Consider the following 14,404-nt stretch of genomic DNA (forward strand, 5'->3'; position numbering starts at 1 on the left):
GGGAGGACCTAGTCGCGGGCTCCTCGGACATGCCGGTTATTTAGTGCCCCGGCTCCACCCTGCTTAAGTGCTCCGCTGACTTACATCCCCGAGAGCCGGGGGTGTGTCGGACTCCGCGATACGGACAACCACTTCCAGTTTTACGCCGGCCGGGAAAGCATCCCCCGAGATTACCCGGGCTTCCGAATTTACCTCCCCGAAAATCCGGATTTTCTCCTCTCCTCTCGTCTCCCCGAGTCTCCTCTCTCCCGTCGAAGCCGCTCCGGTAATTCCGTCGGACGAAAAAAAAGGAACATTTTCGAGGGAAAAATTACGAACGACCGGTAAGGCGAGGGGGACTCGACCCCCCCAACCCCAGCCCCCGGCAAGGGCGGCGGGGAGCGGGTGCTCCGCTGCGATCAACTCGCGCGGCGAAGCATCGCCGACGATACATCATCCCGAGGGCTTATCTCTCCCGATCTCCTATCTCGCGGGCCTGTGTTCTATCGAACAATGGCCGGACCGGCGGTGGAACGCGGCCGTCCGGCCGCGTTCCCTCCCGGCCGGTCGCCGGCACGCATTCTGCGCCATTGACCGCGCGCTCGCTCCACCGGGAACCCCGGCCGCTCGACTCCGGGAAATTGCCCGTCTTTTCCGCGCACCAAGGCATCGCTTCCGATCGAAAAACCTCCTACACTCTAGGGGGCGTCGGCGCGATCGAACTCGTCGATGCGCCGAACTGTGCCTATACTATAGTGCGAATCGTGCATACTATTCGCGATTAATTTTCATCATATCTGACAAAAAAAATTGTTCGAGAAAATCAGGGATTTTAATTCTCGAAAAAACGTGAAAATGAATAGAAAATCTTGAGCTGAAAACACTAGAAATCGTTGGAAATCGCTGAAACATTGTCTTAATTTTAAGGCCGATCATCGCTTGTAATTGAATCACATTGTTTACCGTGTGAAATCAAAGGTAAATCCGTTTTCAAAGAAGGAAATCGTTTCACTGCTTTCCAAGGGAATGTCTTCTCGAAATTGCCCTTTTTCTTTTTTTTCCGTTTTAAAGGTGCGGCCAAATTTGGGCGCATCGTCCATAGACTCCAGTCTTGTACAGGACGCGTCACGGGTCGCGAATCAGGAAGCAGACAACGAGGCGCTCAATTTCTAGTTGAAATTAGAAGTAGTTTTAACCGGCATCGAAAATGAAAAGATATCTCTGGACCGCGAGGACGCCTCGAAGAAGACCACGAGAGACACCGGGCCGACTCGGCGTGGTCGCGGGTCCGAAAACGTAGAAAAAGAGAGCGGAATTCCGGTTAGGGCCGGAGAGAGATCGGTGCCGAAGTGATCCGTCCGGCGCGATCGCAGGCGGATAGTCCGGCGCGTCTTCTCCGGCGCGCCGACAATGGCCAGCGGGCCCTCCTAATCGGCGGCGGCCGCGATTATTATCTCCGCTTGAGCATATACGCGCTAGGCGCACAAAGGCCGCGCCGAATATGGCGGATTCATCTCGCGAGTCGCCGCGACTCGCCGCGAGCGTCCACTTGGATAGGACAGGGGGAGCGAGGCCTTCCATCAAACGGGCCGCCATCTTGCGCGCCCGATTCCAGCCCGGATTTGTGCCCTTGCGAAACGACGCGCGAAATGGGGAAAAAGACCTTGCGGAAAGTGAGAATATTGAAAAATATAAAGATCTTGCAAGCAGGGAAAATCTTGAAAAAATGCAAATCTCCATTTACTAAAGCACTCTTTTCGTGCGTATCTATGTGTGTCACGAAACAAAGGTAACGCTTTTTCGGCGGGTTCCGGTTCTTATTTTGAAAATCGCCGATATATGTCCCCCCTAAATCAGGGTCGAGGATGTGGAAAGTTTCATCGGATCAAAAAAATTCCAGTCCCATGATCGAGATTCGGCAATTGGGTGATCAAATTCGGGGCAGTCGAGTCACCGCGAAGAGCCGTGCCGCCGAAGCCGAGCGCGTCGGCGCTCGGGGTAGTATCTAGTATTTCTTTGAAAGGGTGAATACCTTGCAAAACTCGACATCATATAAAAAGTGCAAGATCAAGACGGATCTCATGGTAGTCTTCCATCTGCTCGTTACTAGGGTCTTCCAAAAATTCTAAGACCTGTCCTTAATTCCAAGGTTCCAACCAAGAAGCAAAATTCTGGTATGCAAGACCAACACCACCGTAAGTCTTGGTCTTGCATTCGCTCGTCACTACCCTCGCGTTCCGATTGGCACCCCCCACCCCGGCGTTGGCCAGGGCGAGCGGCCGCGCGGAAAAAGGCGCAGAAAAAACGCAGACGGGATTTTTTCACGGGCCGGGGCCGCGGTGTGAGTGGGCTCGGGCGGACCGCGTGTGGGTGCGTGCGCCTCGCGTGGGAGGAGAATCGCCGAGCCGGGCGGCCCTTACGCACACCTCGCAACAGCGATATGGCGGCCAACGGCCGCGGGCGCGGAAGAAACCTTGGCGTTGCATCGTCGTCGCCGGCGCGACGCCGCAGCGTCGGTGCATCCTTGCTAAAGAGTCACGTGGTGACCCTTATACCCCCCTCGAAATTAGGAGCAATATCGTAACTATAATCTCGCATGAACCCTACGTCCTGGTAATCCGCACGTTCGCCGTCGCGACGACGTCGATCGCATCGAAAGCGAGCGTCGCGACGCGCCCATGGAGAGCCTTGCCAACGGCCCTTCCGCACACCTCGCAACCGCGATACGGCGTCTAACAACCGCAATCACGGATGAGAACTTTGACTTCCGTCGCCGTCGTCGCGACGCCGAGGCGTCGTTCCAACCTCGCGGTAAGAAGTGACACGATGGACTTTATCTCCCCCCCTTCCCCCAATTCAGGTGAATCGTTCCTCTCACCTGTCTCATTAATCCCGCATCAACCCCATAATCCGAATTTTCGTGACGTCGACGGTCGCCTCCGGAGCGAGCGTCGCGACGCGTCCGGGGAGGAGCGCCGCGGCTCGCAGGACGTTACACTCGGCGGGGCCTCGGAGGGATAGGTGAGTTACCGCGGGCCGATGGATGCATTTTTAACGCGACCCGAAAATAGCGACCCAGCGGCGTCGCGGCCACGCCGGAGAGCGCCGGCAGACAAAACAGCGGCAGCTGCGACGCCGTCGCCGGGCCCGAATTCTGCGCCTCTTCCCGCCGCTTCTTCCCTTCGGGGCTTAAAGAGCCCCGATGCGCGTGTTCGCACATTCCTATCCCCCAGCCCCCCGTCTCCTCCTGTCGGTATCCTCGCGTCCGGCGCATCCTCGGCGCCGAAATCGGCCTCCATTGGATAAAACGCCCCACCTCGCGACGCCCTCCGATCCCTTTTCCTCCTCGGATGGACAAAGACGTCCGCGACGCGTATCGCGGGATGTCCAAATCGAAGGAGACGCGGCGCCGTTCGGCGTCTAATAATAGTGCGCCGCATGTGCGAGTCGTGTCGCGCCCGGGGCACGTTCGGGCAGGGAACGGCCCTAGATGTAACCTAAACTCCGCCGGAGGCGCCGAGAGAGACCGACGAAGGGGCCGGGCGGGCAGTCGGAGAAAGAGGGAGCGAGTCGGCCGGGAAACCGCGCGGACGTTATCGGCACTCGGCCGGTCACTTACCACTCGTAAAGCTAAACCTCGCGGACAAAATGGCTCTCGCTCGGCTCGGCCGCCTCTCGCGCCCCGTATCTCCACAAAGGAGAGGCCGAAACTGGTTGGGAAAGGGACTCGAGAGCGAGGCCGCCATGCGGATAGAGAGCGGCGCGCGCCGTGGGAGGAAATCGCGGACCGTTACTTTACGATTATCTTCGCCGAGCCCGAGGGAATGCCCCGGGAAGGGCTCCGAAATTACGAGACGCCGAGGCGGGAACGGATTTACCGCATATCCCGGGATACACCTAGCCAGGACGAGGCTTATTCCGTGCGTTTTCCCCGTACAGCGGATAGGAATGGATGGGGACGTAGGTGAGGGTGGGGGTGCTCGGTGGAGGTTAGGACAAATATCCCTCTCTCCAAGCGATGCCGGAAGTTCATGTTGCGCAAGTGTAGCATATACCGTAGCGTGTTGTACACAGCACGTTGCCGTGGCTGTCCAATTTTCCAAAAACACGAAAAGTATCACAAAAAAGATGAGAAAAATAAAAATGCACCGAATTAATATTCACTCGAAATGAATAAATTACTCAACGAGAAACAAGTTCTTTCGCACGTTTTTCTTTTTTTTTACCACTCACCCTGTCGTTTAAATTTCGTAGATCAAGACTCCTATGCGCGCGCAGCATACTTCCGATATCGCTTAGAGAGAGAAGGTCCTTTTCTCGGTCTAACCTCCCAATGCCTAAACGAATGCACATGCTATAGTCTCCTTAATTTTTGTAAACTATGGTCTCCACCCTTCCCGCCGGTTCCGCGGGGACCGAGGCGCGCGGTACCAAGATGGCGGTCGGGGCCGGAGGGACGGGGTCCGAGAGACGAGGAGTTCCCGTGATTCACGGGTCGAGCCGTTCGATAAAGATTCCCGGAGCACGCGTGTACCTCGCGGGGTGCCGGGAGGGGGGGATCGCCTTCGCACGCGATCGCGCGTTACTCCGCGACAGGCGGCGTAGAAAAATCGTCGCCTGCGCTTCGAGGCCGGCAATTTGCCTCGAAACTCGCACGCACGACCCCGGGTGCGTATATCCACGACGCGATCGTCGGGTATGTAAATGCGCGCAGGGCGCCTGCAGTGATAAATTGATTACCCCCGCGTCCCCCGGCCCCCGGGCCGCTCTATTCACCGGAGGCTTAGGCCGCGACCGACGCATTACGGTAAATACATAATTTCGATACTTTACATATGCGCCGATCGCAAGACGACGCGGCCGGCGGTGGGTAAACCGTCGCCCCGGGGACCAGGGGCCTCGCAATCTTGCAAATTTCAGGCTCGCCCCGCGCGCGCGGAAACCGCGTCCTGAATTACGGAGAGCCGGCCTCGGGGGCTCGCAAGCACGGCCGCATCCTCGAGGTCGACGAGACTCCTTCCAGAGCGAGCCGGCGGGACGTCGATCGGATTATTTCTGTTAGGAAAACGCGCGGCGGGACGTTCCGGGCGTCGGAGGGAGGGGTCGCTCGAGGGGCCGCGCATTGTTTCCGCGGCCGAGCGATCCGCCGCGGGTGCTCGAGTGGAGCGCCCTCGAGTGCGATCCGCTCCCCGCGGCGGGCGGCCGCGGACTGATCGAGGGGGCCGCGGGACCACCGGCGAGGTCGGCCACGTGACCGGCCGGGCGGACCCGCGATCGCGCCCGATCGGCCGGGCGGACCCGCGATCGCGCCCGATCGGCCGGGTGGTGATTAAGCTCGCGCCGCGGAGGGGAGGGGGGCGAAGTGGAGCGGCCACGGGGTCGGGCGCTAATTAACGAGCGGAGGTGCTGAAATCGAGTCGCAGTATTTCACGCGCGCCCGTTGAGGTCGAGCCTCCTGGGGCGGGGAGAGGCGGCGGATTCCTCGGGACACGGGAACTAATAGGCGGGGTGAGAAACAAGCCGGCCGCCAGATAAGAGGACCCGAGGGCCGGCATAATAATTCGTGCCTCCGTCGCCCGACCGGGGGACGTCTCAATTACTAGGGCGCAGCGCCGCGGCGCCCCGACGGGGGTCGGATTCCGCGAGAGGACGCGCCGAGAGCCTCGCGACTCGACTCGACTCGACCCGGATTGGACCGAGTCGCCGCGGACCGATATCGACCTTCATCCGACCGGCATCGATCCGCATCGACCCACATTGACCGGTACCAACCGACACCGACCCGCATCCCATCCCCGTAACCAATAGACGCCTCTCTCTCGCCGCGACCCAAAACTCGACGTTCCTCCCGGACGCCGATCGTGACTCGCGCGATCGGCCGCTTTCTCCTTCCAAATCCTCCAGTCCTATCCGCCCCCGGCGTCTCCGCGAGCACTTTCCCGACGCGAGTCGCCACGGTTCTGAATCTATTAACGAGCCTCCATTAACTCCGTCAGCGGCTCGCGCCGATGCGCGTCCCCGAGACGGCGGGCCGCGGCCGCCTTTGTGCGCGCGATAATGAGGCGGGGAGAGTCGCGTCCTCGCGCGAGGCACTCGGGCTTGCTTTTTCATTAGTATTTCTTTCATTCGCCCCGCTCTCTCCCGCGCGACCTCCCGGCAACCTGCCGAAGCCCCGTGGCCTCCGTCCCTCCGCGCATCGGCGACCATTGTTGTCGGCGCTGGACGGCGTACACGCATTGTGCCCCGACACAATAATAATTGCACTAATGATCGTGTTCGAAAAATGCCTCGTAATCGCGGCCGGTGCGCGTTCCCTCGCCTCTCGCGCCGCGACCCTCCAAGGAAGACCCAACGCCCTCGGAAAATTCCCGAAAAATAGTATGACCTCGAAAATCAACCCTACACCCCGTGAACCCACCACCGATCCCGAAACAGCAATTAATGATCGAGCTAACCCTCCTTTCGTTACCATCGTCGAGACTCCCCGAAGACTCTTCTCGGGACAAAGGTGCTAATAACGCTCGGCGTCCCGCGTTTCTCGTAATTAACGAAAGTCCCCCCGGGGGGCAGGGCGGGAGCCCGGGGACAAAGCGATAAAAATCCTCCCAGAAAGGCGGCGAGGGTCAGGGCGAGTCCGGCGTTCCGCCTCGTGCGTAGGACGGTCGGCCGCACTCACCCGCACGCGGAACGTACGTACGTACGTACGCCCGTAGGTAGGAGCGGTAGGATACGGTACGCGGGGCACTCTCTTCATTTCCAGGCTGTCACGAGCAGAAGAAGATTCGGTCTGCGTTTGACAGCTGCAGGGTCTGGGTTGGGTGCCAGGCCGTAGGTTGGGAACTCCGTACAGGGCACGGGGGTGCGGAGGGTGGAGGGCGGGCGGGCGCGCGCCCGGTCCGCCATGGCGCGCCACCTACCGCGCGCTACCCTCGCCCGGGCGGGCGCGCCGCGCAAGAGGCGCGCACCTCTCTTTCCCCCTGCCTCTTTCTCCCGCGCATCGCTCGTATAGCCGCGGGAGAGCCGTCCCTTCGTAAATACCCGCGCTTTAATTATTTCCCCGGTTTTCCGGGCGCCCTGAATTTCGAGAACAATGTCCGAAACCCGAACGCGGGACCGAGGGTCGCACTCGAGCGGGCGGGGCGGGAGGAGGATCGGAGATCGGCGAAATAAGCGGTCTCGGTCTTGCAGGCTTGGTCCATTGGTCTTACTAAACGGGTAAAAAGCTTTCAAACGGGTATTCAAAAACTGCAAGACCAGGAATGTAAAATTGCAATACCTTGAAAAAGGTGCCAGACCAAGACTAAAATTGTAATGCCTTAAAGAGCGCAACTCCAAAACCAAGACGGTGAATTCGTAAAATCTTGCAAAAAGTGCTAGACCAAGACTGTCAAATTGGAATACTTCGCAAAAGGTGCAAGTCCAAGACCAAGACGATAAACCTGTAAAACCTTGCAAAAAGAGCAAGACCAAGACTGTTAAATTGCGATACTTCGAAAAAGGTGCAAGTCCAAGGCCAAGGCGGTAAATTTGTAAAACCTTGGAAAAAAATGCAAGACCAAGACTAAAATTGGAATACCTTGCAAAACGTTCAAGACCAAGACCGTAAAATTGTAATGCCTCGCAAAAGGTGCAAATCCAAGACGAAGACGTTAAATCCGTAACACCTAGGAAAATGTGCAAGACCAAGACGGACCTCGATCGTCACTAGGGAGGACTCGATAAGCCTCGCGTCCGACCACTCGAGTTCAAGTGCGACGCCTCGCGCCGCGACGGCCGCAAGACCGCGGGCAACCGGGAGGATGGAGAGGACCCCCGCGAAACTCCGGGCGCCGTCGCCGAGCGACTATATCACCTCGGATAACGGACCAGACAAACGCAACGGCCATTACGCGCAGCTGCCGCTCCCCCGGCACATCCCCATGACGAACTACTCCGGCGTGAATTTCATATTTCGAAAAATATCACCGGGCCCGCCGGGAGCCTAACCCCTTAGTCGGCGCCCCGGCCCGCAGGTGCGAGGGTGCAGGGTCGGGTACGCAGCCGTTCCTGCGAGTATTGCCCGCAATACCGGCGGAGCACATTATTTTCAAAGTGCGGCTAGGTAGCCCAGGTCGGGGGAGCGAGAAGGAGAGCGACGGGGGAGGAGAAAAAGAGAAAAAGAGGGCACGGGGGGGGGACATTTTTCCGACCTCTCCGAACGGAATTCTGGCTCGCGCGGAAGAGCCCGAGAGGGCGAAGAGGACGGTAGAACGGGTCCCGGTGAGTGAAAGAGAGAAGGAGCGACGAGGACAGAGAATCCACCGAGAGGAAGAGAGAGGCAGAGCGCAGATGCACCGCGGGTGCTGTTTAATATCGGGGCCGCACATGGTTCGCCCGGAGACACATTTCACTAATATTGCCGCGCGACTCCCAGTCACCCGCGCTTTACATATCTCGCGGGGCATTAATATATTCAACACATATGAATATTGCGCGAAAGCGAGGGAGGGCGCCAGAGGAAGGCCGCCCGTCCGCGCGTACATTGGCTAAACCATTGTGCCTATCTCGGGGCTCGGGCTTCATGAAATCTGCGGCTTTCATTGTCCCGCGACAGAGCTTTGTGCTTTGTGCTCGACGACTCCGGAACTATTCCGCGCCTTTGAATAAGGAACTAATGAATGCCCGAGCGTCGCGGCGCCCGCCGATCGGGGCGCCGCGACGCCTCCTCGGCGGATCTCGACCCGGGCCACCCCCGGGTGGAGGACTCGGTGCGTGGGCTCGTCCCCGAAAGGGCCCTGCGGGTGGAGCGGAGGGACGCTGCGTGCGTCCGGCTCGACGGCCGTGGACCGGAGAGAAGAAGCGAGAGGAGAGGCCCCGGTGATGGATCGTCCAATCAGTGCCGCGAGATGGAGCACGGGAGAGAGAGAGAGAGAGAGAGACCGACGGAGCGCGCGCCTACCTCGGCCCGCGGGAGGGGGAGAGGTCACGGTCGGGTCGGTCTTCGACTAATCGAAGAACACGAGGTGGCCCTGCCCGAGGAGGGAACCCTTCCACGATGGCGGACTACGCCGGCGACCGGGACTCATCGGTGGTTTCTTCGCGCCGATTCGAGAAAGGCAGGGATGAAAATCTCTAATGTTTGCTTTACATCGGAAAATTCACCCATTCGGGATGAATGGTTAAAAAAACGTGCGAGTAAACTTCTTTCTCACTTAAGAAATTTATTCACGCGAATGGTGGAGTGAGAAAAAAATGTCTCCGAACCAAAGAAATATTTCATCGAATGGCCCCTAAGAAGTGTTCCGTTAATTCAAAGTATAATTATTTGACTGAAATAAGCTCAAATAAACTGGATGCAACACTTTTTCTTTCGGGATTGTGACAATTTATTTCGGTTCATTATTTGTTTCTTTGGTACTCTTCGAACAAACGTTCAATCGGTTCAACGAATCCATTTTCTCAGGGTGAACCGGCTCCAACGTGATACCGACGCGTTGCGACTGGGAATCGAAATAATGCGACGTTGATTACCGATATCTCGATGTAACGAGTCGTATCGAACCGGTGACTAGAAAATTCACGGAAATGTGCATAAAACATAGGCAATCGTGAAAGTCGCCGAAACGTAGGAACAATTTAAAGGACGTCCCTCGTTATCGAATCGCATCGTCGTATGCGATCCGAGATCGAGGTCATTCGGTTCTGAGATAAGGAAATCGTTTTCACTGATTTTCGAGCGAATGGCCATTGGAGCCCCTCGCCAATGATCCTACGCCGCTGGGTCTGCGGTGGAAGAGCGCGAGAGAGACGGGGGGGTGGCGAAGGGCGAGGGGGAAAAGGGGACGGAGAAGAGAACAGCTAACAATGGCCGCCAACCAAAACATCCGATAAATCTAACCGGCCCGGACCTCAAGCCTCGAGGGGTTTTAAACTCTCTCACCCCTAACGCCGACGCGAGCGCAACCCTTACATTACGCCACGCTCACGGAAAGGGGAGGCCCCGCACCGCGACGAGCGAGGGGACGCGAGGGATGCCGCAGCGGGCGGAGCTCCCGCGAAAAACCAAACCGAGAGAATTCCTCGACTCGACCGACCCGGCCGTATAACGAGATCCGAATTCGGCCCGCCCGAAATTTCGCCGAATTTGTTTGCGGCCGCGTCCTAATTTGTTTCCTCCCTCACAGCCCCATAGTCCGGGCGGAAAGTTGAATCTCGACTCGTCCCGACTGGACTCGCAGATCGAATCGAGAGCCCTCGACCTCTACCCGTACCTCAGCTAAGCCTATCACGTAAATCACGGAGTAGACTTCAAACCTTAAGATGTTACGAAAGTGTTATATAAGTATAGTTATATATATAAAAGTTAAAATAGAAAACTGTGCACCGAATAATCTGAAACATTCGCACGCGATAGTGGCGGTCCTAATGGAGGCCTTAAAACTCGTGAAACTTTATTTTCTAAGGAATAATTTTGTATTTATCCCGGACGAGGACCAAAATAAGACATTTGAAATTTCGTGAGTCTCAAGACCTTCGTTAGGACCTTAACCGTTTTAGTGCCAGGAGTTTTTAAAAATCCGTGTCGGATTGTGACATGAAGCGCGATAGCGTTGCGAATTGACGATCGGGACCAATCATCGCGACACAGTTCACCACAGTACGCGAAAAGCGCGATCGCGCTGCGTGGCATTAAAACGGTTAATAATCACGCCTTAAAGTTTCGTATTATTCGGTACGTCCAGTTTGGAGAAAAGCTTTATAAATATTTAGACTTTTTGATAAATGCAGAATGACCCTTGCATATCTCTTTAACATTTAAAACATCGCTGGACGACAGAGACATCCTCTAGAAAGAGGAAAGGAGAAACGCCCCGGCTCGTCGTCGCCGCACTCGCGACCGGGTCCGTCGCGTGCCTATGAATGCGAGAAACGTCATCGTAATGGCGGTATTAAACGCCGATAAACCACACCCTGTGCAGTGCTTCATCACGGGCCGTTTCCTCCGGGAGCGCTCCCGGATCTCCTCGGGTCGGTCCATCGAGTGCCACTTGGATACACCTCGTTTGGATGAATTTCGCGGTCGCGTCCCACTCTCCCGCGGAGGCGATCTTCGGTCCTCGGGTCGTTCCTTGACGCTTCCTGTATGCACCGCAGCGGATTCTGGGCGGCAACGGACGCATCCATTCGCGCCGGGATCGGCCGTCCTGGGGCGCGTATGTTGGTGCATAGGTGTGGATGCATGCATTCGCGCATATATACATGAGCACGTATATGTGGATATACGTGGTCGTACGCGCGTAGTGGTGTGCGCTACCCGCATCGCGGAGGAGGAGCGCGCCGCTCGAAGTAAGAGGCCCGCATGCGGAGCGCAGGGGGCTGAAAGAGGACGGACAGGTCGGCCCGAGAGAAATCCGCGCTGCCATGGTTACCGTCGCATTCCCGCCTCGCAGCGTTGCCATGGCGACCTCGCTCGCGCGGTCCTCTTCCCTCCGCGGCCGGAGAGAGGGAGAGGGGCCGCGCGCGCGAGAAGGAAGGCGAGCAAACGAGAGCAAAGGAGAGCGGCCGAGACTCTCGCGCACGCGCGCCTCGGCCTTCCTCCTCCCCCTCCTCGCCCTTTGTTTCTCTCCTCCCCGAGGGGCCGCTCCGATGCGCCGCGCCGAGGCCGCCCGCGCGCACGTGCGTTCTCCGGCCAGCCCGCGCGTAGAATGCCGCCGAGTGGCGGCATTTTTTCTCACCTCCTTAGGCAAAGGGACGAGCGAGGAGCGCGATAAATCCCGCGTCCTTGACCCCGCTACGGGGCTCTGGAAGGACCGCTGGATGACGCTTGCCATCGAGAGATTCGAAAGGACGAGTTGCGGATTACACCGACTAATATTTACCCCGATATCGGTGCAGCGATCTCCATATTTGAGAAACGATTAACGTTAATTCCGTATGACGAACGTCTGGGCGGGTTCGATAACGAGCGACGATACGCCTTCAAATTGTAACGATGTCTGGTAATCTCCTACAATTTCCACGTGATTTCGAGTCGGGAAATCCCCGATTTCCCGAGTGAATAACACTCTGCACCTGCCTTTGATTTCTTATGACAAATGATGCCATTCAATCAACAAGTCACGATCGGCCTTAACCACGTAACAATGTTTCGGTGATTTCCAACGATTTCCAGCTAATTTCCACGTGACGTCGCGACCACTAAAATCCATGATTTCCTTAAGGAATAACCCCAGGGATCCCCCCGGGAGGTCAATCCCGGCTATCGGTCCGCTCTCTTTTTAAGACGATCCGCTCTTACGAGATGATCCAAGAGGGTTCACTCACCGGGGCTGCCGAGGAAGACGGAGGAGTAAAGGACGCCGCGACGCGCTGCGTCGCTCGCCGCTCTCTGCGCGTCGGGCGGCGAACTCCACTCCCTGCGTGGACACCATTTCCCTGGAAATAAAGATACGTCGATTAGAGCCCGGGAAGCATGGCGGGGGGGCTTGCCACCCTCCCCCGTGGGTGAAATAACGAAATAACGAAATAATTTCTGAGGGAAGAAGGGGGGGGAGGCCTAATCGACGCGAGTAGAGTGGGGCTCGTAAAGGTGCGAGGGCCACTAAATCAAATCCCCGTGAACCACGTATACGGTCGGTACGCGACCGCGTTTAAAAATCTATAACGGAGTTACGAGGCAGGGGGGGGGGTAGGGCAGCGACATACGCCGAGCGGGGCCCGCAAAAAACCGTTTTTATTCCATAAAACAGTCGTTAGGGGTGCGCGCGGCGGGACCTCCACTTAGCAGGAGGTGCGAGGGGGTGGTCGTACATAAAACGGGGCAGGGCCGTAATTGTCGACGTCACGAGTCCGGGAGATTCTATCGCGTGCCATTTTGTTGGTGGATCTCTCCTTTCCCCCCCGTTCGCCCCATCAAGCCCCGTTGTCGTACAGGTGACACTTTTAGGGAACGATCTCGCAATGATGTATATACACGCTAATCGGGTAATTGGGGAAAATGCCCGGCACATCGTGTACCTCAAGGTGACACGAAAGGGGAAAGTCGAGGAGGCCTCGTTCGTGACACTTTTCTCCGAGTTGGGTACGTCGAATCGCCTCACGTTTGACCACCTGAATAAGGAGGCTGCAAGGAAGGTCCCGAACCCCGGGAAATTTAAATTGAACAAAAATTTGTTTATGGAGGTTTTAGATATTTATTTTATTTTATTTTATTTTTTTTATAAAACGTGAAATTGTATGGATCGCAGGATCTTCCTTATAACTTTCATATCCACGTAGTCAAGTCTTAAATGATTCGATATGTTCGGTTCAAAGTAATATTTCACAAACGACCGACCTCTCAGGTGCCACTTTCGTATCACCTAAAGATTAATATTCTCTCTAAGAAAGTGACATTTCATGGGTGTCGGGACCTTCCTTATAGTCTCTGTATTCGCGTTGGAAGGTTTTAATCGACTCGGTACACCCAGTTCGGAGAAAAGTTTCATCGGCCTCTTTGGCGCCGCTTTCATATCACCTTAAAGAGGGTGGAAGGACTAAACCGGAGAGATACTCGGATAATGGGGATAGGGCACCTGGTGGTCCGAAATCTAGGCTTCCCTTCGTCGCCGGGAGATTAGAGGGTTCGAGAGGGTTCCTGATTTAGAACGAGGCCCGCGGTATTGCAATTTTCCGGATACGAAAATAGGAAAGGTATCTACTTTATTTCTCGAGGAGATCCCACCCGAATGAGGATACACGGGAGGAAAGGGTGGCAAGGAGGATAAGAGTAAGCCGCGGAGCGAAGTAATTTCGCGCCGGAGAGTAGAGGGTGCCACGAGGGAGGCGAGACTGCAGAGGGAGAGAGAGAGATCAAAAAAGCGAGAGGGAGAGAGACTCGGACGACCCCGGGAGGGTACCTCACCGAGGCTGAAATTTCGCCCCAAGAGCGAGGAATCATTTTCCTTCTCCATCCGAGAGGGAAAAAAACGTCGGCATCGACATCGGCGAGAAAAAAAGGAAAGAGAAAAACCGAAAATCCAAGGCAGAGGGGGAGGGGGGGAGCCGAACGATCCCCTTGGAAACTCGAAATAGGTCCTCGGGACCTGATAGACGCGGGGTCGATCCGTCAGGATTATTCGGGACTCATTTGCTTCTCACGCTCCCCATTAGGCCCGGTTTATATCCCGAGTCCTCGTGGCTCGGCGAGGATACGCCCGAAGGATGCCGCGAGGAGCGGACGGCCGAGAGATTTATAGCCGCCAGGAGACAGGATGTAATCATACGCATCACCCCGTCAACCCCGCGACTCTGATTTACCGTGGGAAGTTTAAAAGCCGCCCCCACTCCCCCCGGATTCCCGAAATTCCTCCCTCCCCCCGTCCTTCCTAACCTATCCCATTTTAATTCCGACTTCCAAGGCAGTCCCTCCAATTTCGGCGAAAAGCGCGTAACTCCCCGGTCCTTC

General features: G+C 56.7%; 1 protein-coding gene across 2 annotated transcripts in view; it reads right to left on the reverse strand.

Annotated features, from left to right (window-relative positions):
* Window positions 1–14,404, reverse strand: part of LOC105702324 (homeobox protein homothorax) — a 307,253-nt gene that overhangs the window by 121,796 nt on the left and 171,053 nt on the right. For both annotated transcript variants that reach the window (XM_012429814.2, XM_012429813.2), the window contains exon 9: window positions 12,283–12,393. In XM_012429814.2, the coding sequence (XP_012285237.1) occupies window positions 12,283–12,393 (111 nt within the window). The remainder of the gene's footprint in view (window positions 1–12,282; window positions 12,394–14,404) is intronic.

The sequence above is a fragment of the Orussus abietinus genome, unplaced genomic scaffold, assembly GCF_000612105.2.
Source record: "Orussus abietinus isolate OABI.00-Male unplaced genomic scaffold, Oabi_2.0 scaffold72, whole genome shotgun sequence".
NCBI classification, from domain to species: domain Eukaryota; kingdom Metazoa; phylum Arthropoda; class Insecta; order Hymenoptera; family Orussidae; genus Orussus; species Orussus abietinus.